The following is a 23,392-nucleotide window of genomic DNA, read 5'->3' as shown; positions in this document are numbered from 1 at the left end:
GCAGGCGCTGGCGCAGGCGCTGGCCCTGGTCCTGACCCCGGTCCTGGTCCTGACCCCGGTCCTGGCCCTGGCCCTGGTTGGCCCTGGCCCTGCCTCTGGCCCTGGCCCTGGCTTGGCTCCGGCTCCGGTTCTGGCCCTGGCTGTGGCCCGGACCGGTGTTTGGAGCCGTCGGTTGACCACCACCATCGGTGCATGGGTGGTTCAGTGGTAGAATTCTCGCCTGCCACGCGGGAGGCCCGGGTTCGATTCCCGGCCCATGCAGCACGCCGTCGTCCCCTTTTGGCCCAGCGGCTACAGCGCGCATAAGGGCACGCGCGCCCGCGCCCGCGCCCGCGCCCGCGCGCTCCCGGCTTCCTCTCTCCCAGGCTCGAGCCCGCTGGCCTCAGCCGGCTCCGCTCCTTCCGCGAAGTCCCGCCCCTGCCTCTGCCCCGACGCCCCTTCCCTTCCTCTCCACTTGGCTCCCCCTGGGGACCAAACTCTACCCACTCCCCGAGGACCCTGGCCCCTGGCCCGCCACACGCTCTCCTTGCCCCTTTCCTCTTCAGGACCCTCAGCACCCCGCTTCCCTTCCGGCCCTGCCGCAGCTCGCCCACGCGGGCGCCACGCCCCACCTCCACGCCTTTCGCCACACTTGCTCGCTCCCTGCATCCCTCCACCCACGGCTCCAACGTTCTCCTCTTGGCACAACCAGGAGCCATGAACTTGCCACCCCTAGCCCTGATACATCCCATTCTCCCGCAGGGGCCCTCACAAACCCTTTAGGGCGCACCCCGGACAGCCTCCCCACCCCCACCCCCACCCCCGCCACACACACACTCCGCGCCCTGCGCTCTGTATCCTTTCTCTGCCCTACTTGGCCCCCGTGTGCTTCCCACTCCCCCGCGCACACAACGCTAAGACCACCGCCAGCACCAAGCTCCCCCTCCACCACCGCCACCGCCAACCTTCCCCTCTTGGCAATAGCAGCAGCCCTGGCGGCAGCAGCGGCTCCACCAAGCCCACCAGCATAGCGGCGCCCGGACCACTGCCAGCACCAGCACCAGCACCCCTGCGGCCGCCACCGCCGCCGCCACCAGCAGGACCAAGTCCACCGCCACCACACCGCCAGGGGCTCCGTGGCCAACAGCGCTCAAGTCCTTCCCCATCACCGCCACTCCCACCGACGCCATCACCAAGAGTACCACGTCCACCTCCAGCGTATCGCCTCGGGCATCATTGCCAACGGCGCCCAAGTCCTCCGGCGTCAGTACGGCCACCCCGCGCCCCACCGAGTCCACCACCCATCCCCAGGACCAGCCGCGGCAGGACCTCGTCCACTGTCGTCACACCGGCTCCGGCACCAGCACCCAAAGCACTGACGTCCTTCACCGTCCCCGCCGCCATCAGCGACACGACCGAGCCCACCACCCGTGCGCCAGCATGGGCTTCGTCGCCAGCAGCCCCGAAGTCCTCCTCCTCCTCCACCACCACCACGCCCCCGGCACGGACAGCATGGCCCACAGTAACGACGTCCGTCCCCGTCCCCGTCCCCGCCACCGGCGAAATCGCCGCCGCCGCCCAGACCTCCGACACCACCACCACAGCGGCCCAGGGACCGTCACCGATGGACGGCAGACGTCCACCACCACCATCCTCACCAGCAGCGGCGGCAGCACCCGGTCGTCCACCCCCAGCGACACAAGGACCAGCGCAGCCTGCGCCTCCACCGCCACCAGCCCCTCCTGCCCCAACAGCCCCACGCCTGTCCCCGGCCTCCCCACCCCCTCCTAGCCAAGTCCTTCTCAGGGGAGAAAGGGGAAAAGATCCAGCGTCGCCTTGGTCCCTTTGGCCTCTCGGAACCCCAACCCCAGGACGACCCCCGATACGTGACTGGCCGTCCCGGTGACAGGCGGTTGCGATCTCCCCGGGGGTGCATCGACCCACCGGCACCCCCCGGCCGCCCGACCCCCGCTTGGCCTGGTCCGAGACCCGGTCCGCTCCCTCTCTCTCGGTTGCCCTTGCCTACCGGCCCGCCGGCCTGCCTGCTTCCCACCCACGCCCCTCGTGCGCCACCCATTGGCCCCACGCCACCACGCAGCACAGCACAGCACAGCACAGCACAGCACAGCACAGCACAGCCAAAGCAGAGCAGTCTTCGCCGGCCCCCACACCTCCTCCGCCTTGGTCCTCTCCCACCACGGGGGGCCTCCAGCTTTCTCGCTCGCCACCGGGCCCACTCCCCACCACTCGCCGCTGCGTGCTGCTCCTGCCCGCCTCCAGGCTGCATCCGTCCCCCCCTGCCCCCCCACCCCCGACCCTTCTACCCCCCACCCAGCTCTCACACTCAAGGCCGGCCGAAGGTCTCCGCCTCCCGCCCGATCCTCAGGCGCACTCCGCCTCTGTGCCCTCCCGTCCCTCCCGTGTCATCCTCCCGCACAGGTGTGCACACGTGCCGGGCAAGGCGCTGGGCAAGGGGCCCCTGCCGCCCCGAGCCTCTGCGGAGACCCCGCCCGAGTGGCCAGCCGCAGTCTCCGCCGGGTCCCAGCACACCCACCATTCCTCGCCCCGCACCTGCCCCACCAACACACACACCCTTGCTGCTCCCGGACCTCCCCTCTTTCTGGGATCCTTTCCCCCTGTGCCCTCACCCCCGTGGGAGGCCACCCAGGGCAGCCAACACCTGCATCTTGCCCCATCCCCCACCGCTGAGGACTCGACCCCCAACCCCGCACACCCACCCACCCCCACGCGAGGCTGCTGAGGGGCCTTCCTGGGATGACGGGAAGCATCTGGACGCCCACAGGGGGGGCTCCTTCCCACCGCTGCTCTGACCTGGGCCCGGTCCTGCGGGGGTGGGCGGCTGCGGCAGTTGGGGCCGGCACACGGACTGTCCGCTGGGGCTCTGTAGGGAGACCCTCCCCGAGCAGACAGCAAACCCTCGGCGGACGGGGTGGGTGCGGGTGCTGGCGGGAAGGAGACTGTGCTCTGACGGAGCTGGAGGAGCACCCGGACCAGAGGACACCCCGGGCCCGGGGTGGAGAGGGCAGGAGGAGATGCGGGCTAGGTGTGCCCTGACGCGCCCGTGGGAAGGCCTGAAAGGGTGGGGGCTGGAGGGGAAGGGAGGCGTTGCGGGGAACGCGCTTGTCACTTTGCCTTGGACTCAGGTGACTGGTGTCGCCATTCAAAGGGCGTGTTGGCCCCAAGCCCACCCTGCGAGTGTCCGGTGGGCCTCCACCTTCTCGCGGCGGCTGGGCTGTTGGGTTCTCCCCGGCGGCCTTCTGCACCTCCCCGCTCTCCAACCTCCACTGCCCGGGGGTCGGGCTCCCAGGATGCGCCCTCATTCGCTTTGCCCACTCCACGTGCCGGGCGCTGCGGTGCGCCTCTCGTCTCCCATCCCCGCTGGAGCCCGCCACCCAGGTGACCCACCACCGCCGGCGCCGGGGAGACGCCGCCAGCCCCGGGGGTGGCCGGTGGTGGGGAAGCCGGCCCAGCGGTGGCTGGCCCGAGAGGGGGCAGGGAGGGAGGGGACCAGGGGCTCCAGCAGGTGACCCGACTCCCACTCCCACCGCCCCCTCCTCTTCAAGGCACCGACGCCGCCAGCTAGCACCTCAGGATGCAGCAGCAAGGGGTCGCTCGTCATGGGCGGCCCCGGTGCCGCGGGAGAGTCCAAGCCCCTGAGGCGGCCGGACGTCCGGGCGTCTGTTGGTGGCCCCTCCGTGGGGACGGAGGCGGCCGCGTCCTCTGGGGTGGTGGCCGAGGGGGAGAGGGGGGTCGCGGGGGGAGGTGAGCGTCCAGGGGAGGCGCGGAAGTCCCAGCCCACCTGCGAGGCCAAAAGGCTTGGCCCGGAGGAGGCGACAGGGCAAGGCTTGGGCTGGACGGGGCGGCTGGCCTGGTGCGGGCGCCCTGGCCACGGGGCCAGGGAGAAGCCATGGAGCTTGGGCCAAAAGGGGGTGCGTGCCGAAGCGCTGCCGAGGTGGGTAGGCCGAGAGGAAGAAGAAAGGCTTCCCTGACCGGGAATCGAACCCGGGCCGCGGCGGTGAGAGCGCCGAATCCTAACCACTAGACCACCAGGGAGCGTCGGGTGTCGCGCCTGGCCCGCACCTCCTCCACCCGGCGCCTCCATACCACCCACTCGCCTCTGCTTGGGCTCCAAGGCCCCTGCCTGGCCACCGAGAGCCACCCGCCCGCCCTGCCAATCCACCTGCCCCGCCGGCAGCGCCCTCAAAACGCCGTGCGCCTCCTCCCCTTCCACCGCCGCTCAACCTGGGGACCCGCTCCGGCCTCAGCACCTCAGCACGCCGGCCTCCCGCGCTCCGGGCTCCCGGCTGCCACCGGGCCTGGCCACCGGGGTCCTGGAGACGTGCAAAAGGTTGGCCAGCTGCGTTGGCCGGGAATCGAACCCGGGTCAACTGCTTGGAAGGCAGCTATGCTCACCACTATACCACCAACGCTGCACAGCCCGGGCCGCCCCCAGACGCACGCCCAGGGTTCGGCCCCGGCGTCTGCACCCGCTCTGGTCACCGCCTCTGGTCACCGCCTCGGCGGCCCAGCGCGCCTCGGCCCTGCCCCGACGACCCGCCCATCCACAGCGCCGCGCTGCCGCACGGGCCAGCAGCGGCCGCCCGCCGTCCCACCCGCGCCAGCCCCACGCGGCTGGGCGGCTCCGTGGGCCCGCCCGCCTGCCAGCCAACCGCCTCTGGGGGGCGCTGGCGCCGCCCGGCCGCTCCTGGTACCACCCCCCACCCCCCACCCCCCTTTTGCCGGCCGGGAAACCCCGTCCCCCGAGATCCGCGTCCTTCCGACCACGTGCTCGCCCCCGGCGTTCTCCACAGGGTGCTGGGGGAGGCCACATCCCGCGCCCACGGAGGACCCGACACAACCGAGGCCCCCCCCCCCCCCGGTACCCCGCGCCCCGCCCCGCCCCGCCCCGCCGCGTCCCGTCAAGTCCCGTCCGGTCCCCTCCGTCCGGCCACGGCCCCCGCCCCCGCCCCAGCCGGACCGGGCAGCGTCGAATCACCGGGGAGCCCGGGGCGGCCGGCCACTCGTCAGGCGCCCTGGGCACGACGGAAGGCCCTGGCTGGACTGTGGCGAGCCCGCAGGCGCGCGGCCCCGACGCCGAGGAACGCAAAAGGGTGGCGGTGGTGGACGGGGAGCAGGCGGGCGGCCGTCGTGGCCCTGGCGGCCTCTGGCCGCACGCTGGAGGAAGGAGGACAAGTGCGCCGGAGGGGCCAGCGTTCGCACAGAGCGGGGGCGGCGCCCGCGGCGCCCAAAAAAGGACGTCTGGCCTCCCCGTCGGGGAATCGAACCCCGGTCTCCCGCGTGACAGGCGGGGATACTCACCACTATACTAACGAGGACGGCGGCGGCCATCCGGCCGCCCGACCCCTCTGCGCCTGCCTGCCCACGCCTACCCCTGCCCTCGACGCCCCGCCTTCCATCGGCGCCCGCCGCCTGCCGCACCGGACCCGACCCCAAACCAACGTCGTCCGCCATCCCAGCAGCCCCACTGCCCGACTCGGGGCGGACCCCGCACCCGGACGCCCGCCCAATACTCCCCGGGCGCCGCGGCCTCTGGCCTGCCAGGCGGGGATCGCGCGGGGAGAAGCCGCCCCACAGGACAAGCGAGGCTGCGACCAGGAGGACGGGCGCCCACGAAGGGCAGAGGCCGAGGAGGGCGAGGGGGAGGAGCGGGGGGTGGGGTGGGGCGGGGAGCTGCCAGAGAGGCGGGCCCGACGCCGCCCTCTGGGTGCGCGGTCGGGGCTGTGCGAGGGCGGAGGCGCCAGGCGAGTCGGCGGGCTGTGCTCCCGCTCGGCGGCGGCGCGCGTCCCCTCGCTGGCGCACACACGCCGCCGCCAGCCTGCGGCAGCCTTGGCGCCGGGTCCCAGCCAGGCGAGCGGCGACGCGCTCAGCCCCGTCGTCAGGATGGCCGAGCGGTCTAAGGCGCTGCGTTCAGGTCGCAGTCTCCCCTGGAGGCGTGGGTTCGAATCCCACTCCTGACAAGCCCACCTTTTGGCCTGCCCTACCAGGGCACGGGACCCCAGCGGGCCTGGACCCCGCCCTACGGCAAGCCCTGTCCTTGCCTGACGGGCCGCTCCGGCCTTGCACCCCAGCGCCAGGGGCCCAGGGCGGAGCTCCGACGCCTCGACCCTCCGCACCACAGGCTTTGCGCGCACTCGCCCTCCTCCACCCACTCGCGCGCCCTTCCCACCTGATCCCACACCCGCAGGCCCGGGCAACTTGGCAGCACCTCCCTCCTCACCTGCTTTCCGAGGGCTGCGTTCTCGTCCCTCCCAGGGGCCCCTGCAGACCAGCGGCGTGCGCCAGTGCCGAAAGCCCTCCGCCCGCCGACCTCGGTTCTCCCCCAGGCTCGTGCCCGCATGAACAGTGCCTCGCTCTCAGAGCCGTGCGCCTCCGCCACCGGGAGCAGCCGGTGGGACCCCCTGTCCTTTCCGCACGGCCCCCATTCCATTCTCGCCACACCCCACTCAGGTGGCCCGCGCCGCCCACGAGCCTTTTCCACCTGGACGCCTTCCCCTGGCCACACCTGCCTGCCTCCGGCCGCGGACCCAGGTGGCCCAGCCACCTGCTGGCGGGCCCACCACGCGGCCCTGCCGTCAGTGGGCCTGGCCCAGGAGTCCAACCCGGCATTATTGCTCCTCCCCCGAGCGCTGGGCGGAAGGAAGCCCTGCATCCCCAGGCCTCCCACCTGGGCGCCCCAAGCCCGGCCCGCCCGGCCAGAACCCGAGGACCCCAGCGCGCTCCCTCAACGCGCTCCCTGTCCGCCAGCTAGCCAGCAGCGCCTCCGCCAGCGCTCCTGCCTCTCCACCACCGGCCCGAGTTGGACCCCCAGGGAGAGCTCCCGGCCAGAGCTCAGACACCTCGCTTCGCTCTCCTGGCCTCAGCGGTACTCGGCGGCGCCCGCGGCGCTCGGGGGCCTCCATGTCCTATGCACGACACGCGTGCGGCGCGCACGAGCCCCCGCAGACACCCACCCCACCACCCACACACCCCCACCCACACTCCCGCCACTCCACGGCACCCCACGTGCGCACACACGGCCGCGGCTCCGTTCCCCAGCCCCGCGGGATCGCGCCCACACGGCCCGGGCGGGAAAGCCATCCGCCAATGGGCCTTTGGGGTGGGCGGAGAGTAGCTGCCCAAGGGAACGGCGGCGCTCAGCGGCACCTGCCCCAGACGATCGCCCGCGGTGGGTGGTGTTGGGGCTCTGGCCCGGCTTCCTCCGGCTCCTGGCTTCCGCGGGCGACCCCGGCAGGGCAGCGTCTGGCGGCGGCCCTGGACCAGGGAGAAAACGCAGGAGGAGCCTAGTCCGCCTCCGTGCGCCTGTGCCTCGCTCCGCCCGTCTCCGCCGCGGCCGCCGCTCCCAAGCACTCTAGACGTGCATGCAGCCTCCCCTCCGGATCGCCCGGCTGCCTCCTGCCCCAGCGGAGCGGGATGCTATCGGGACAGGCGCAGGCGCTGGCGCAGGCGCAGGCGCAGGCGCTGGCGCAGGCGCTGGCCCTGGTCCTGACCCCGGTCCTGGTCCTGACCCCGGTCCTGGCCCTGGCCCTGGTTGGCCCTGGCCCTGCCTCTGGCCCTGGCCCTGGCTTGGCTCCGGCTCCGGTTCTGGCCCTGGCTGTGGCCCGGACCGGTGTTTGGAGCCGTCGGTTGACCACCACCATCGGTGCATGGGTGGTTCAGTGGTAGAATTCTCGCCTGCCACGCGGGAGGCCCGGGTTCGATTCCCGGCCCATGCAGCACGCCGTTGTCCCCTTTTGGCCCAGCGGCTACAGCGCGCATAAGGGCACGCGCGCCCGCGCCCGCGCCCGCGCCCGCGCGCTCCCGGCTTCCTCTCTCCCAGGCTCGAGCCCGCTGGCCTCAGCCGGCTCCGCTCCTTCCGCGAAGTCCCGCCCCTGCCTCTGCCCCGACGCCCCTTCCCTTCCTCTCCACTTGGCTCCCCCTGGGGACCAAACTCTACCCACTCCCCGAGGACCCTGGCCCCTGGCCCGCCACACGCTCTCCTTGCCCCTTTCCTCTTCAGGACCCTCAGCACCCCGCTTCCCTTCCGGCCCTGCCGCAGCTCGCCCACGCGGGCGCCACGCCCCACCTCCACGCCTTTCGCCACACTTGCTCGCTCCCTGCATCCCTCCACCCACGGCTCCAACGTTCTCCTCTTGGCACAACCAGGAGCCATGAACTTGCCACCCCTAGCCCTGATACATCCCATTCTCCCGCAGGGGCCCTCACAAACCCTTTAGGGCGCACCCCGGACAGCCTCCCCACCCCCCCCCCCCCCCCCCGCCACACACACACTCCGCGCCCTGCGCTCTGTATCCTTTCTCTGCCCTACTTGGCCCCCGTGTGCTTCCCACTCCCCCGCGCACACAACGCTAAGACCACCGCCAGCACCAAGCTCCCCCTCCACCACCGCCACCGCCAACCTTCCCCTCTTGGCAATAGCAGCAGCCCTGGCGGCAGCAGCGGCTCCACCAAGCCCACCAGCATAGCGGCGCCCGGACCACTGCCAGCACCAGCACCAGCACCCCTGCGGCCGCCACCGCCGCCGCCACCAGCAGGACCAAGTCCACCGCCACCACACCGCCAGGGGCTCCGTGGCCAACAGCGCTCAAGTCCTTCCCCATCACCGCCACTCCCACCGACGCCATCACCAAGAGTACCACGTCCACCTCCAGCGTATCGCCTCGGGCATCATTGCCAACGGCGCCCAAGTCCTCCGGCGTCAGTACGGCCACCCCGCGCCCCACCGAGTCCACCACCCATCCCCAGGACCAGCCGCGGCAGGACCTCGTCCACTGTCGTCACACCGGCTCCGGCACCAGCACCCAAAGCACTGACGTCCTTCACCGTCCCCGCCGCCATCAGCGACACGACCGAGCCCACCACCCGTGCGCCAGCATGGGCTTCGTCGCCAGCAGCCCCGAAGTCCTCCTCCTCCTCCACCACCACCACGCCCCCGGCACGGACAGCATGGCCCACAGTAACGACGTCCGTCCCCGTCCCCGTCCCCGCCACCGGCGAAATCGCCGCCGCCGCCCAGACCTCCGACACCACCACCACAGCGGCCCAGGGACCGTCACCGATGGACGGCAGACGTCCACCACCACCATCCTCACCAGCAGCGGCGGCAGCACCCGGTCGTCCACCCCCAGCGACACAAGGACCAGCGCAGCCTGCGCCTCCACCGCCACCAGCCCCTCCTGCCCCAACAGCCCCACGCCTGTCCCCGGCCTCCCCACCCCCTCCTAGCCAAGTCCTTCTCAGGGGAGAAAGGGGAAAAGATCCAGCGTCGCCTTGGTCCCTTTGGCCTCTCGGAACCCCAACCCCAGGACGACCCCCGATACGTGACTGGCCGTCCCGGTGACAGGCGGTTGCGATCTCCCCGGGGGTGCATCGACCCACCGGCACCCCCCGGCCGCCCGACCCCCGCTTGGCCTGGTCCGAGACCCGGTCCGCTCCCTCTCTCTCGGTTGCCCTTGCCTACCGGCCCGCCGGCCTGCCTGCTTCCCACCCACGCCCCTCGTGCGCCACCCATTGGCCCCACGCCACCACGCAGCACAGCACAGCACAGCACAGCACAGCACAGCACAGCACAGCCAAAGCAGAGCAGTCTTCGCCGGCCCCCACACCTCCTCCGCCTTGGTCCTCTCCCACCACGGGGGGCCTCCAGCTTTCTCGCTCGCCACCGGGCCCACTCCCCACCACTCGCCGCTGCGTGCTGCTCCTGCCCGCCTCCAGGCTGCATCCGTCCCCCCCTGCCCCCCCACCCCCGACCCTTCTACCCCCCACCCAGCTCTCACACTCAAGGCCGGCCGAAGGTCTCCGCCTCCCGCCCGATCCTCAGGCGCACTCCGCCTCTGTGCCCTCCCGTCCCTCCCGTGTCATCCTCCCGCACAGGTGTGCACACGTGCCGGGCAAGGCGCTGGGCAAGGGGCCCCTGCCGCCCCGAGCCTCTGCGGAGACCCCGCCCGAGTGGCCAGCCGCAGTCTCCGCCGGGTCCCAGCACACCCACCATTCCTCGCCCCGCACCTGCCCCACCAACACACACACCCTTGCTGCTCCCGGACCTCCCCTCTTTCTGGGATCCTTTCCCCCTGTGCCCTCACCCCCGTGGGAGGCCACCCAGGGCAGCCAACACCTGCATCTTGCCCCATCCCCCACCGCTGAGGACTCGACCCCCAACCCCGCACACCCACCCACCCCCACGCGAGGCTGCTGAGGGGCCTTCCTGGGATGACGGGAAGCATCTGGACGCCCACAGGGGGGGCTCCTTCCCACCGCTGCTCTGACCTGGGCCCGGTCCTGCGGGGGTGGGCGGCTGCGGCAGTTGGGGCCGGCACACGGACTGTCCGCTGGGGCTCTGTAGGGAGACCCTCCCCGAGCAGACAGCAAACCCTCGGCGGACGGGGTGGGTGCGGGTGCTGGCGGGAAGGAGACTGTGCTCTGACGGAGCTGGAGGAGCACCCGGACCAGAGGACACCCCGGGCCCGGGGTGGAGAGGGCAGGAGGAGATGCGGGCTAGGTGTGCCCTGACGCGCCCGTGGGAAGGCCTGAAAGGGTGGGGGCTGGAGGGGAAGGGAGGCGTTGCGGGGAACGCGCTTGTCACTTTGCCTTGGACTCAGGTGACTGGTGTCGCCATTCAAAGGGCGTGTTGGCCCCAAGCCCACCCTGCGAGTGTCCGGTGGGCCTCCACCTTCTCGCGGCGGCTGGGCTGTTGGGTTCTCCCCGGCGGCCTTCTGCACCTCCCCGCTCTCCAACCTCCACTGCCCGGGGGTCGGGCTCCCAGGATGCGCCCTCATTCGCTTTGCCCACTCCACGTGCCGGGCGCTGCGGTGCGCCTCTCGTCTCCCATCCCCGCTGGAGCCCGCCACCCAGGTGACCCACCACCGCCGGCGCCGGGGAGACGCCGCCAGCCCCGGGGGTGGCCGGTGGTGGGGAAGCCGGCCCAGCGGTGGCTGGCCCGAGAGGGGGCAGGGAGGGAGGGGACCAGGGGCTCCAGCAGGTGACCCGACTCCCACTCCCACCGCCCCCTCCTCTTCAAGGCACCGACGCCGCCAGCTAGCACCTCAGGATGCAGCAGCAAGGGGTCGCTCGTCATGGGCGGCCCCGGTGCCGCGGGAGAGTCCAAGCCCCTGAGGCGGCCGGACGTCCGGGCGTCTGTTGGTGGCCCCTCCGTGGGGACGGAGGCGGCCGCGTCCTCTGGGGTGGTGGCCGAGGGGGAGAGGGGGGTCGCGGGGGGAGGTGAGCGTCCAGGGGAGGCGCGGAAGTCCCAGCCCACCTGCGAGGCCAAAAGGCTTGGCCCGGAGGAGGCGACAGGGCAAGGCTTGGGCTGGACGGGGCGGCTGGCCTGGTGCGGGCGCCCTGGCCACGGGGCCAGGGAGAAGCCATGGAGCTTGGGCCAAAAGGGGGTGCGTGCCGAAGCGCTGCCGAGGTGGGTAGGCCGAGAGGAAGAAGAAAGGCTTCCCTGACCGGGAATCGAACCCGGGCCGCGGCGGTGAGAGCGCCGAATCCTAACCACTAGACCACCAGGGAGCGTCGGGTGTCGCGCCTGGCCCGCACCTCCTCCACCCGGCGCCTCCATACCACCCACTCGCCTCTGCTTGGGCTCCAAGGCCCCTGCCTGGCCACCGAGAGCCACCCGCCCGCCCTGCCAATCCACCTGCCCCGCCGGCAGCGCCCTCAAAACGCCGTGCGCCTCCTCCCCTTCCACCGCCGCTCAACCTGGGGACCCGCTCCGGCCTCAGCACCTCAGCACGCCGGCCTCCCGCGCTCCGGGCTCCCGGCTGCCACCGGGCCTGGCCACCGGGGTCCTGGAGACGTGCAAAAGGTTGGCCAGCTGCGTTGGCCGGGAATCGAACCCGGGTCAACTGCTTGGAAGGCAGCTATGCTCACCACTATACCACCAACGCTGCACAGCCCGGGCCGCCCCCAGACGCACGCCCAGGGTTCGGCCCCGGCGTCTGCACCCGCTCTGGTCACCGCCTCTGGTCACCGCCTCGGCGGCCCAGCGCGCCTCGGCCCTGCCCCGACGACCCGCCCATCCACAGCGCCGCGCTGCCGCACGGGCCAGCAGCGGCCGCCCGCCGTCCCACCCGCGCCAGCCCCACGCGGCTGGGCGGCTCCGTGGGCCCGCCCGCCTGCCAGCCAACCGCCTCTGGGGGGCGCTGGCGCCGCCCGGCCGCTCCTGGTACCACCCCCCACCCCCCACCCCCCTTTTGCCGGCCGGGAAACCCCGTCCCCCGAGATCCGCGTCCTTCCGACCACGTGCTCGCCCCCGGCGTTCTCCACAGGGTGCTGGGGGAGGCCACATCCCGCGCCCACGGAGGACCCGACACAACCGAGGCCCCCCCCCCCCCGGTACCCCGCGCCCCGCCCCGCCCCGCCCCGCCGCGTCCCGTCAAGTCCCGTCCGGTCCCCTCCGTCCGGCCACGGCCCCCGCCCCCGCCCCAGCCGGACCGGGCAGCGTCGAATCACCGGGGAGCCCGGGGCGGCCGGCCACTCGTCAGGCGCCCTGGGCACGACGGAAGGCCCTGGCTGGACTGTGGCGAGCCCGCAGGCGCGCGGCCCCGACGCCGAGGAACGCAAAAGGGTGGCGGTGGTGGACGGGGAGCAGGCGGGCGGCCGTCGTGGCCCTGGCGGCCTCTGGCCGCACGCTGGAGGAAGGAGGACAAGTGCGCCGGAGGGGCCAGCGTTCGCACAGAGCGGGGGCGGCGCCCGCGGCGCCCAAAAAAGGACGTCTGGCCTCCCCGTCGGGGAATCGAACCCCGGTCTCCCGCGTGACAGGCGGGGATACTCACCACTATACTAACGAGGACGGCGGCGGCCATCCGGCCGCCCGACCCCTCTGCGCCTGCCTGCCCACGCCTACCCCTGCCCTCGACGCCCCGCCTTCCATCGGCGCCCGCCGCCTGCCGCACCGGACCCGACCCCAAACCAACGTCGTCCGCCATCCCAGCAGCCCCACTGCCCGACTCGGGGCGGACCCCGCACCCGGACGCCCGCCCAATACTCCCCGGGCGCCGCGGCCTCTGGCCTGCCAGGCGGGGATCGCGCGGGGAGAAGCCGCCCCACAGGACAAGCGAGGCTGCGACCAGGAGGACGGGCGCCCACGAAGGGCAGAGGCCGAGGAGGGCGAGGGGGAGGAGCGGGGGGTGGGGTGGGGCGGGGAGCTGCCAGAGAGGCGGGCCCGACGCCGCCCTCTGGGTGCGCGGTCGGGGCTGTGCGAGGGCGGAGGCGCCAGGCGAGTCGGCGGGCTGTGCTCCCGCTCGGCGGCGGCGCGCGTCCCCTCGCTGGCGCACACACGCCGCCGCCAGCCTGCGGCAGCCTTGGCGCCGGGTCCCAGCCAGGCGAGCGGCGACGCGCTCAGCCCCGTCGTCAGGATGGCCGAGCGGTCTAAGGCGCTGCGTTCAGGTCGCAGTCTCCCCTGGAGGCGTGGGTTCGAATCCCACTCCTGACAAGCCCACCTTTTGGCCTGCCCTACCAGGGCACGGGACCCCAGCGGGCCTGGACCCCGCCCTACGGCAAGCCCTGTCCTTGCCTGACGGGCCGCTCCGGCCTTGCACCCCAGCGCCAGGGGCCCAGGGCGGAGCTCCGACGCCTCGACCCTCCGCACCACAGGCTTTGCGCGCACTCGCCCTCCTCCACCCACTCGCGCGCCCTTCCCACCTGATCCCACACCCGCAGGCCCGGGCAACTTGGCAGCACCTCCCTCCTCACCTGCTTTCCGAGGGCTGCGTTCTCGTCCCTCCCAGGGGCCCCTGCAGACCAGCGGCGTGCGCCAGTGCCGAAAGCCCTCCGCCCGCCGACCTCGGTTCTCCCCCAGGCTCGTGCCCGCATGAACAGTGCCTCGCTCTCAGAGCCGTGCGCCTCCGCCACCGGGAGCAGCCGGTGGGACCCCCTGTCCTTTCCGCACGGCCCCCATTCCATTCTCGCCACACCCCACTCAGGTGGACCCGCGCCGCCCACGAGCCTTTTCCACCTGGACGCCTTCCCCTGGCCACACCTGCCTGCCTCCGGCCGCGGACCCAGGTGGCCCAGCCACCTGCTGGCGGGCCCACCACGCGGCCCTGCCGTCAGTGGGCCTGGCCCAGGAGTCCAACCCGGCATTATTGCTCCTCCCCCGAGCGCTGGGCGGAAGGAAGCCCTGCATCCCCAGGCCTCCCACCTGGGCGCCCCAAGCCCGGCCCGCCCGGCCAGAACCCGAGGACCCCAGCGCGCTCCCTCAACGCGCTCCCTGTCCGCCAGCTAGCCAGCAGCGCCTCCGCCAGCGCTCCTGCCTCTCCACCACCGGCCCGAGTTGGACCCCCAGGGAGAGCTCCCGGCCAGAGCTCAGACACCTCGCTTCGCTCTCCTGGCCTCAGCGGTACTCGGCGGCGCCCGCGGCGCTCGGGGGCCTCCATGTCCTATGCACGACACGCGTGCGGCGCGCACGAGCCCCCGCAGACACCCACCCCACCACCCACACACCCCCACCCACACTCCCGCCACTCCACGGCACCCCACGTGCGCACACACGGCCGCGGCTCCGTTCCCCAGCCCCGCGGGATCGCGCCCACACGGCCCGGGCGGGAAAGCCATCCGCCAATGGGCCTTTGGGGTGGGCGGAGAGTAGCTGCCCAAGGGAACGGCGGCGCTCAGCGGCACCTGCCCCAGACGATCGCCCGCGGTGGGTGGTGTTGGGGCTCTGGCCCGGCTTCCTCCGGCTCCTGGCTTCCGCGGGCGACCCCGGCAGGGCAGCGTCTGGCGGCGGCCCTGGACCAGGGAGAAAACGCAGGAGGAGCCTAGTCCGCCTCCGTGCGCCTGTGCCTCGCTCCGCCCGTCTCCGCCGCGGCCGCCGCTCCCAAGCACTCTAGACGTGCATGCAGCCTCCCCTCCGGATCGCCCGGCTGCCTCCTGCCCCAGCGGAGCGGGATGCTATCGGGACAGGCGCAGGCGCTGGCGCAGGCGCAGGCGCAGGCGCTGGCGCAGGCGCTGGCCCTGGTCCTGACCCCGGTCCTGGTCCTGACCCCGGTCCTGGCCCTGGCCCTGGTTGGCCCTGGCCCTGCCTCTGGCCCTGGCCCTGGCTTGGCTCCGGCTCCGGTTCTGGCCCTGGCTGTGGCCCGGACCGGTGTTTGGAGCCGTCGGTTGACCACCACCATCGGTGCATGGGTGGTTCAGTGGTAGAATTCTCGCCTGCCACGCGGGAGGCCCGGGTTCGATTCCCGGCCCATGCAGCACGCCGTCGTCCCCTTTTGGCCCAGCGGCTACAGCGCGCATAAGGGCACGCGCGCCCGCGCCCGCGCCCGCGCCCGCGCGCTCCCGGCTTCCTCTCTCCCAGGCTCGAGCCCGCTGGCCTCAGCCGGCTCCGCTCCTTCCGCGAAGTCCCGCCCCTGCCTCTGCCCCGACGCCCCTTCCCTTCCTCTCCACTTGGCTCCCCCTGGGGACCAAACTCTACCCACTCCCCGAGGACCCTGGCCCCTGGCCCGCCACACGCTCTCCTTGCCCCTTTCCTCTTCAGGACCCTCAGCACCCCGCTTCCCTTCCGGCCCTGCCGCAGCTCGCCCACGCGGGCGCCACGCCCCACCTCCACGCCTTTCGCCACACTTGCTCGCTCCCTGCATCCCTCCACCCACGGCTCCAACGTTCTCCTCTTGGCACAACCAGGAGCCATGAACTTGCCACCCCTAGCCCTGATACATCCCATTCTCCCGCAGGGGCCCTCACAAACCCTTTAGGGCGCACCCCGGACAGCCTCCCCACCCCCACCCCCACCCCCGCCACACACACACTCCGCGCCCTGCGCTCTGTATCCTTTCTCTGCCCTACTTGGCCCCCGTGTGCTTCCCACTCCCCCGCGCACACAACGCTAAGACCACCGCCAGCACCAAGCTCCCCCTCCACCACCGCCACCGCCAACCTTCCCCTCTTGGCAATAGCAGCAGCCCTGGCGGCAGCAGCGGCTCCACCAAGCCCACCAGCATAGCGGCGCCCGGACCACTGCCAGCACCAGCACCAGCACCCCTGCGGCCGCCACCGCCGCCGCCACCAGCAGGACCAAGTCCACCGCCACCACACCGCCAGGGGCTCCGTGGCCAACAGCGCTCAAGTCCTTCCCCATCACCGCCACTCCCACCGACGCCATCACCAAGAGTACCACGTCCACCTCCAGCGTATCGCCTCGGGCATCATTGCCAACGGCGCCCAAGTCCTCCGGCGTCAGTACGGCCACCCCGCGCCCCACCGAGTCCACCACCCATCCCCAGGACCAGCCGCGGCAGGACCTCGTCCACTGTCGTCACACCGGCTCCGGCACCAGCACCCAAAGCACTGACGTCCTTCACCGTCCCCGCCGCCATCAGCGACACGACCGAGCCCACCACCCGTGCGCCAGCATGGGCTTCGTCGCCAGCAGCCCCGAAGTCCTCCTCCTCCTCCACCACCACCACGCCCCCGGCACGGACAGCATGGCCCACAGTAACGACGTCCGTCCCCGTCCCCGTCCCCGCCACCGGCGAAATCGCCGCCGCCGCCCAGACCTCCGACACCACCACCACAGCGGCCCAGGGACCGTCACCGATGGACGGCAGACGTCCACCACCACCATCCTCACCAGCAGCGGCGGCAGCACCCGGTCGTCCACCCCCAGCGACACAAGGACCAGCGCAGCCTGCGCCTCCACCGCCACCAGCCCCTCCTGCCCCAACAGCCCCACGCCTGTCCCCGGCCTCCCCACCCCCTCCTAGCCAAGTCCTTCTCAGGGGAGAAAGGGGAAAAGATCCAGCGTCGCCTTGGTCCCTTTGGCCTCTCGGAACCCCAACCCCAGGACGACCCCCGATACGTGACTGGCCGTCCCGGTGACAGGCGGTTGCGATCTCCCCGGGGGTGCATCGACCCACCGGCACCCCCCGGCCCGCCCGACCCCCGCTTGGCCTGGTCCGAGACCCGGTCCGCTCCCTCTCTCTCGGTTGCCCTTGCCTACCGGCCCGCCGGGCCTGCCTGCTTCCCACCCACGCCCCTCGTGCGCCACCCATTGGCCCCACGCCACCCACCAGCAGCACAGCACAGCACAGCACAGCACAGCACAGCAGCACAGCCAAAGCAGAGCAGTCTTCGCCGGCCCCCACACCTCCTCCGCCTTGGTCCTCTCCCACCACGGGGGGCCTCCAGCTTTCTCGCTCGCCACCGGGCCCACTCCCCCCCCACTCGCCGCTGCGTGCTGCTCCTGCCCGCCTCCAGGCTGCATCCGTTCCCCCCCCCCCCCCCCCACCCCCGACCCTTCTACCCCCCACCCAGCTCTCACACTCAAGGCCGGCCGAAGGTCTCCGCCTCCCGCCCGATCCTCAGGCGCACTCCGCCTCTGTGCCCTCCCGTCCCTCCCGTGTCATCCTCCCGCACAGGTGTGCACACGTGCCGGGCAAGGCGCTGGGCAAGGGGCCCCTGCCGCCCCGAGCCTCTGCGGAGACCCCGCCCGAGTGGCCAGCCGCAGTCTCCGCCGGGTCCCAGCACACCCACCATTCCTCGCCCCGCACCTGCCCCCACCAACACAACACACCCTTGCTGCTCCCGGACCTCCCCTCTTTCTGGGATCCTTTCCCCCCTGTGCCCTCACCCCCGTGGGGAGGCCACCCAGGGCAGCCAACACCTGCATCTTGCCCCATCCCCCACCGCTGAGGACTCGACCCCCAACCCCGCACACCCACCCACCCCCACGCGAGGCTGCTGAGGGGCCTTCCTGGGATGACGGGAAGCATCTGGACGCCCACAGGGGGGGCTCTCCTTCCCACCGCTGCTCTGACCTGGGCCCGGTCCTGCGGGGTGTGGGCGGCTGCGGCAGTTGGGGCCGGCACACTGGACTGTCCGCTGGGGCTCTGTAGGAGACCCTCCCCGAGCAGACAGCAAACCCTCGGCGGACGGGGTGGGTGCGGGTGCTGGCGGGAAGGAGACTGTGCTCTGACGGAGCTGGAGGAGCACCCGGACCAGAGGACACCCCGGGCCCGGGGTGGAGAGGGCAGGAGGAGATGCGGGCTAGGTGTGCCCTGACGCGCCCGTGGGAAGGCCTGAAAGGGTGGGGGCTGGAGGGGAAGGGAGGCGTTGCGGGGAACGCGCTTGTCACTTTGCCTTGGACTCAGGTGACTGGTGTCGCCATTCAAAGGGCGTGTTGGCCCCAAGCCCACCCTGCGAGTGTCCGGTGGGCCTCCACCTTCTCGCGGCGGCTGGGCTGTTGGTTCTCCCCGGCGGCCTTCTGCACCTCCCCGCTCTCCAACCTCCACTGCCCGGGGGTCGGGCTCCCAGGATGCGCCCCTCATTCGCTTTGCCCACATCCACGTGCCGGGCGCTGCGGTGCGCCTCTCGTCTCCATCCCCGCTGGAGCCCCCCGCCACCCAGGTGACCCACCACCGCCGGCGCCGGGGAGACGCCGCCAGCCCCGGGGGTGGCCGGTGGTGGGGAAGCCGCCCAGCGGTGGCTGGCCCGAGAGGGGGCAGGGAGGGAGGGGACCAGGGGCTCCAGCAGGTGACCCGACTCCCACTCCCACCCGCCCCATCCTCTTCAAGGCACCGACGCCGCCAGCTAGCACCTCAGGATGCAGCAGCAAGGGGTCGCTCGTCATGGGCGGCCCCGGTGCCGCGGGAGAGTCCAAGCCCCTGAGGCGGCCGGACGTCCGGCGTCTGTTGGTGGCCCCTCCGTGGGGACGGAGGCGGCCGCGTCCTCTGGGGTGGTGGCCGAGGGGGGAGGGGGGGGCCGCGGGGGGAGGTGAGCGTCCAGGGGAGGCGCGGAAGTCCCAGCCCACCTGCGAGGCCAAAAGGCTTGGCCCGGAGGAGGCGACAGGGCAAGGCTTGGGCTGGACGGGGCGGCTGGCCTGGTGCGGGCGCCCTGGCCACGGGGCCAGGGAGAAGCCATGGAGCTTGGGCCAAAAGGGGGTGCGTGCCGAAGCGCTGCCGAGGTGGGTAGGCCGAGAGGAAGAAGAAAGGCTTCCCTGACCGGGAATCGAACCCGGGCCGCGGCGGTGAGAGCGCCGAATCCTAACCACTAGACCACCAGGGAGCGTCGGGTGTCGCGCCTGGCCCGCACCTCCTCCCACCCGGCGCCTCCATACCACCCACATCGCCTCTGCTTGGGCTCCAAGGCCCCTGCCTGGCCACCGAGAGCCACCCGCCCCGCCTGCCAATCCACCTGCCCCGCCGGCAGCGCCCTCAAAACGCCGTGCGCCTCCTCCCTTCCACCGCCGCTCAACCTGGGGACCCGCTCCGGCCTCAGCACTCAGCACGCCGGCCTCCCGCGCTCCGGGCTCCCGGCTGCCACCGGGCCTGGCCACCGGGGTCCTGGAGACGTGCAAAAGGTTGGCCAGCTGCGTTGGCCGGGAATCGAACCCGGGTCAACTGCTTGGAAGGCAGCTATGCTCACCACTATACCACCAACGCTGCACAGCCCGGGCCGCCCCCAGACGCACGCCCAGGGTTCGGCCCCGCGTCTGCACCCGCTCTGGTCACCGCCTCTGGTCACCGCCTCGGCGGCCCAGCGCGCCTCGGCCCTGCCCCGACGACCCGCCCATCCACAGCGCCGCGCTGCCGCACGGGCCAGCAGCGGCCGCCCGCCGTCCCACCCGCGCCAGCCCCACGCGGCTGGGCGGCTCCGTGGGCCCGCCCGCCTGCCAGCCAACCGCCTCTGGGGGGCGCTGGCGCCGCCCGGCCGCTCCTGGTACCACCCCCCCACCCCCCACCCCCTTTTGCCGGCCGGGAAACCCCGTCCCCCGAGATCCGCGTCCTTCCGACCACGTGCTCGCCCCCGGCGTTCTCCACAGGGTGCTGGGGGAGGCCACATCCCGCGCCCACGGAGGACCCGACACAACCGAGGCCCCCCCCCCCCCGGTACCCCCCGCGCCCCGCCCGCCCGCCCCGCCCCGCGTCCCGTCAAGTCCCGTCCGGTCCCCTCCGTCCGGCCACGGCCCCCGCCCCCGCCCCAGCCGGACCGGGCAGCGTCGAATCACCGGGGAGCCCGGGGCGGCCGGCCACTCGTCAGGCGCCCTGGGCACGACGGAAGGCCCTGGCTGGACTGTGGCGAGCCCGCAGGCGCGCGGCCCCGACGCCGAGGAACGCAAAAGGGTGGCGGTGGTGGACGGGGAGCAGGCGGGCGGGCCGTCGTGGCCCTGGCGGCCTCTGGCCGCACGCTGGAGGAAGGAGGACAAGTGCGCCGGAGGGGCCAGCGTTCGCACAGAGCGGGGGCGGCGCCCGCGGCGCCCAAAAAAGGACGTCTGGCCTCCCCGTCGGGGAATCGAACCCCGGTCTCCCGCGTGACAGGCGGGGATACTCACCACTATACTAACGAGGGACGGCGGCGGCCATCCGGCCGCCCGACCCCTCTGCGCCTGCCTGCCCACGCCTACCCCTGCCCTCGACGCCCCGCCTTCCATCGGCGCCCGCCGCCTGCCGCACCGGACCCGACCCCAAACCAACGTCGTCCGCCATCCCAGCAGCCCCACTGCCCGACTCGGGGCGGACCCCGCACCCGGACGCCCGCCCAATACTCCCCGGGCGCCGCGGCCTCTGGCCTGCCAGGCGGGGATCGCGCGGGGAGAAGCCGCCCCACAGGACAAGCGAGGCTGCGACCAGGAGGACGGGCGCCCACGAAGGGCAGAGGCCGAGGAGGGCGAGGGGGAGGAGCGGGGGGTGGGGTGGGGCGGGGAGCTGCCAGAGAGGCGGGCCCGACGCCCGCCCTCTGGGTGCGCGGTCGGGGCTGTGCGAGGGCGGAGGCGCCAGGCGAGTCGGCGGGCTGTGGCTCCCGCTCGGCGGCGGCGCGCGTCCCCTCGCTGGCGCACACACGCCGCCGCCAGCCTGCGGCAGCCCTTGGCGCCGGCGACGCGCTCAGCCCCGTCGTCAGGATGGCCGAGCGGTCTAAGGCGCTGCGTTCAGGTCGCAGTCTCCCCTGGAGGCGTGGGTTCGAATCCCACTCCTGACAAGCCCACCTTTTGGCCTGCCCTACCAGGGCACGGGACCCCAGCGGGCCTGGACCCCGCCCTACGGCAAGCCCTGTCCTTGCCTGACGGGCCGCTCCGGCCTTGCACCCCAGCGCCAGGGGCCCAGGGCGGAGCTCCGACGCCTCGACCCTCCGCACCACAGGCTTTGCGCGCACTCGCCCTCCTCCACCCACTCGCGCGCCCTTCCCACCTGATCCCACACCCGCAGGCCCGGGCAACTTGGCAGCACCTCCCTCCTCACCTGCTTTCCGAGGGCTGCGTTCTCGTCCCTCCCAGGGGCCCCTGCAGACCAGCGGCGTGCGCCAGTGCCGAAAGCCCTCCGCCCGCCGACCTCGGTTCTCCCCCAGGCTCGTGCCCGCATGAACAGTGCCTCGCTCTCAGAGCCGTGCGCCTCCGCCACCGGGAGCAGCCGGTGGGACCCCCTGTCCTTTCCGCACGGCCCCCATTCCATTCTCGCCACACCCCACTCAGGTGGCCCGCGCCGCCCACGAGCCTTTTCCACCTGGACGCCTTCCCCTGGCCACACCTGCCTGCCTCCGGCCGCGGACCCAGGTGGCCCAGCCACCTGCTGGCGGGCCCACCACGCGGCCCTGCCGTCAGTGGGCCTGGCCCAGGAGTCCAACCCGGCATTATTGCTCCTCCCCCGAGCGCTGGGCGGAAGGAAGCCCTGCATCCCCAGGCCTCCCACCTGGGCGCCCCAAGCCCGGCCCGCCCGGCCAGAACCCGAGGACCCCAGCGCGCTCCCTCAACGCGCTCCCTGTCCGCCAGCTAGCCAGCAGCGCCTCCGCCAGCGCTCCTGCCCTCTCCACCACCGGCCCGAGTTGGACCCCCCAGGGAGAGCTCCCGGCCAGAGCTCAGACACCTCGCTTCGCTCTCCTGGCCTCAGCGGTACTCGGCGGCGCCCGCGGCGCTCGGGGGCCTCCATGTCCTATGCACGACACGCGTGCGGCGCGCACGAGCCCCCGCAGACACCCACCCCACCACCCACACACCCCCACCCACACTCCCGCCACTCCACGGCACCCCACGTGCGCACACACGGCCGCGGCTCCGTTCCCCAGCCCCGCGGGATCGCGCCCACACGGCCCGGGCGGGAAAGCCATCCGCCAATGGGCCTTTGGGGTGGGCGGAGAGTAGCTGCCCAAGGGAACGGCGGCGCTCAGCGGCACCTGCCCCAGACGATCGCCCGCGGTGGGTGGTGTTGGGGCTCTGGCCCGGCTTCCTCCGGCTCCTGGCTTCCGCGGGCGACCCCGGCAGGGCAGCGTCTGGCGGCGGCCCTGGACCAGGGAGAAAACGCAGGAGGAGCCTAGTCCGCCTCCGTGCGCCTGTGCCTCGCCCCGCCCGTCTCCGCCGCGGCCGCCGCTCCCAAGCACTCTAGACGTGCATGCAGCCTCCCCTCCGGATCGCCCGGCTGCCTCCTGCCCCAGCGGAGCGGGATGCTATCGGGACAGGCGCAGGGCGCTGGCGCAGGCGCAGGCGCAGGCGCTGGCGCAGGCGCTGGCCCTGGTCCTGACCCCGGTCCTGGTCCTGACCCCGGTCCTGGCCCTGGCCCTGGTTGGCCCTGGCCCTGCCTCTGGCCCTGGCCCTGGCTTGGCTCGGCTCCGGTTCTGGCCCTGGCTGTGCCCGGACCGGTGTTTGGAGCCGTCGGTTGACCACCACCATCGGTGCATGGGTGGTTCAGTGGTAGAATTCTCGCCTGCCACGCGGGAGGCCCGGGTTCGATTCCCGCCCATGCAGCACGCCTCGTCGTCCCCTTTTGGCCCAGCGGCTACAGCGCGCATAAGGGCACGCGCGCCCGCGCCCGCGCCCGCGCCCGCGCGCTCCCGGCTTCCTCTCTCCCAGGCTCGAGCCCGCTGGCCTCAGCCGGCTCCGCTCCTTCCGCGAAGTCCCGCCCCTGCCTCTGCCCCCGACGCCCCTTCCCTTCCTCTCCACTTGGCTCCCCTGGGGACCAAACTCTACCCACTCCCCGAGGACCCTGGCCCCTGGCCCGCCACACGCTCTCCTTGCCCCTTTCCTCTACAGGACCCTCAGCACCCCGCTTCCTTCCGGCCCTGCCGCAGCTCGCCCACGCGGGCGCCACGCCCACCTCCACGCCTTTCGCCACACTTGCTCGCTCCCTGCATCCCTCCACCCACGGCTCCAACGTTCTCCTCTTGGCACAACCAGGAGCCATGAACTTGCCACCCCTAGCCCTGATACATCCCATTCTCCCGCAGGGGCCCTCACAAACCCTTTAGGGCGCACCCCGGACAGCCTCCCCACCCCCCCCCCCCCCCCCCGCCACACACACACTCCGCGCCCTGCGCTCTGTATCCTTTCTCTGCCCTACTTGGCCCCCGTGTGCTTCCCACTCCCCCGCGCACACCAACGCTAAGACCACCGCCAGCACCAAGCTCCCCCTCCACCACCGCCACCGCCAACCTTCCCCTCTTGGCAATAGCAGCCCTG

At 72.9% G+C, this 23,392-nt stretch overlaps 1 protein-coding gene and 16 non-coding genes across 17 annotated transcripts; 8 read left to right on the top strand and 9 right to left on the bottom strand.

The window, feature by feature from the left end:
- Positions 1-190: 190 nt before the first annotated feature.
- On the top strand, positions 191-261 carry TRNAG-GCC. The gene has a single exon. It is a non-coding gene; the product is annotated as a tRNA-Gly (tRNA).
- Positions 262-3,617: 3,356 nt separating this feature from the next.
- On the top strand, positions 3,618-7,305 carry LOC122898185 (collagen alpha-1(I) chain-like). The gene is made up of 5 exons (XM_044236232.1): positions 3,618-3,952; positions 4,134-4,879; positions 4,973-5,932; positions 6,345-6,409; positions 6,469-7,305. The coding sequence occupies exons 1-5, from the start codon at positions 3,618-3,620 to the stop codon at positions 7,303-7,305; spliced, it is 2,943 nt and encodes a 980-aa protein (XP_044092167.1).
- On the bottom strand, positions 3,982-4,053 carry TRNAE-CUC. The gene has a single exon. It is a non-coding gene; the product is annotated as a tRNA-Glu (tRNA).
- On the bottom strand, positions 4,359-4,430 carry TRNAG-UCC. Its single transcript has one exon. It is a non-coding gene; the product is annotated as a tRNA-Gly (tRNA).
- TRNAD-GUC lies at positions 5,265-5,336 on the bottom strand. Its single transcript has one exon. It is a non-coding gene; the product is annotated as a tRNA-Asp (tRNA).
- Positions 5,896-5,978, top strand: TRNAL-CAG. The gene has a single exon. It is a non-coding gene; the product is annotated as a tRNA-Leu (tRNA).
- A 357-nt stretch (positions 7,306-7,662) lies between the features above and the next one.
- On the top strand, positions 7,663-7,733 carry TRNAG-GCC. The gene has a single exon. It is a non-coding gene; the product is annotated as a tRNA-Gly (tRNA).
- Positions 7,734-11,454: 3,721 nt separating this feature from the next.
- Positions 11,455-11,526, bottom strand: TRNAE-CUC. The gene has a single exon. It is a non-coding gene; the product is annotated as a tRNA-Glu (tRNA).
- A 305-nt stretch (positions 11,527-11,831) lies between these two features.
- On the bottom strand, positions 11,832-11,903 carry TRNAG-UCC. The gene has a single exon. It is a non-coding gene; the product is annotated as a tRNA-Gly (tRNA).
- Positions 11,904-12,736: 833 nt separating this feature from the next.
- On the bottom strand, positions 12,737-12,808 carry TRNAD-GUC. Its single transcript has one exon. It is a non-coding gene; the product is annotated as a tRNA-Asp (tRNA).
- Positions 12,809-13,367: 559 nt separating this feature from the next.
- TRNAL-CAG lies at positions 13,368-13,450 on the top strand. The gene has a single exon. It is a non-coding gene; the product is annotated as a tRNA-Leu (tRNA).
- Positions 13,451-15,135: 1,685 nt separating this feature from the next.
- TRNAG-GCC lies at positions 15,136-15,206 on the top strand. The gene has a single exon. It is a non-coding gene; the product is annotated as a tRNA-Gly (tRNA).
- A 3,736-nt stretch (positions 15,207-18,942) lies between these two features.
- On the bottom strand, positions 18,943-19,014 carry TRNAE-CUC. The gene has a single exon. It is a non-coding gene; the product is annotated as a tRNA-Glu (tRNA).
- Positions 19,015-19,319: 305 nt separating this feature from the next.
- TRNAG-UCC lies at positions 19,320-19,391 on the bottom strand. The gene has a single exon. It is a non-coding gene; the product is annotated as a tRNA-Gly (tRNA).
- Positions 19,392-20,226: 835 nt separating this feature from the next.
- Positions 20,227-20,299, bottom strand: TRNAD-GUC. The gene has a single exon. It is a non-coding gene; the product is annotated as a tRNA-Asp (tRNA).
- A 543-nt stretch (positions 20,300-20,842) lies between these two features.
- TRNAL-CAG lies at positions 20,843-20,925 on the top strand. Its single transcript has one exon. It is a non-coding gene; the product is annotated as a tRNA-Leu (tRNA).
- Positions 20,926-22,609: 1,684 nt separating this feature from the next.
- On the top strand, positions 22,610-22,681 carry TRNAG-GCC. Its single transcript has one exon. It is a non-coding gene; the product is annotated as a tRNA-Gly (tRNA).
- The last annotated feature ends 711 nt before the right edge of the window (positions 22,682-23,392 follow it).

The sequence above is a fragment of the Neovison vison genome, unplaced genomic scaffold (genome assembly GCF_020171115.1).
Source record: "Neovison vison isolate M4711 unplaced genomic scaffold, ASM_NN_V1 Scaffold_160, whole genome shotgun sequence".
NCBI classification, from domain to species: domain Eukaryota; kingdom Metazoa; phylum Chordata; class Mammalia; order Carnivora; family Mustelidae; genus Neogale; species Neogale vison.
Note: the sequence above shows the minus strand (reverse complement) of the source record. Positions and strands in the feature narration are given on the sequence as shown.

Excerpts from the sequence above, each read along its gene's own strand:
- LOC122898185 (XM_044236232.1), top strand. The coding sequence starts at position 3,618 with ATGGGCGGCCCCGGTGCCGCGGGAGAGTCCAAGCCCCTGAGGCGGCCG. Across the intron at positions 3,953-4,133 it reads CGTGCCGAAGCGCTGCCGAG|GCCCCTGCCTGGCCACCGAG; the intron begins GTGGGTAGGCCG and ends TTGGGCTCCAAG. Across the intron at positions 4,880-4,972 it reads CGAGGCCCCCCCCCCCCCCG|CCGGACCGGGCAGCGTCGAA; the intron begins GTACCCCGCGCC and ends CCCCCGCCCCAG.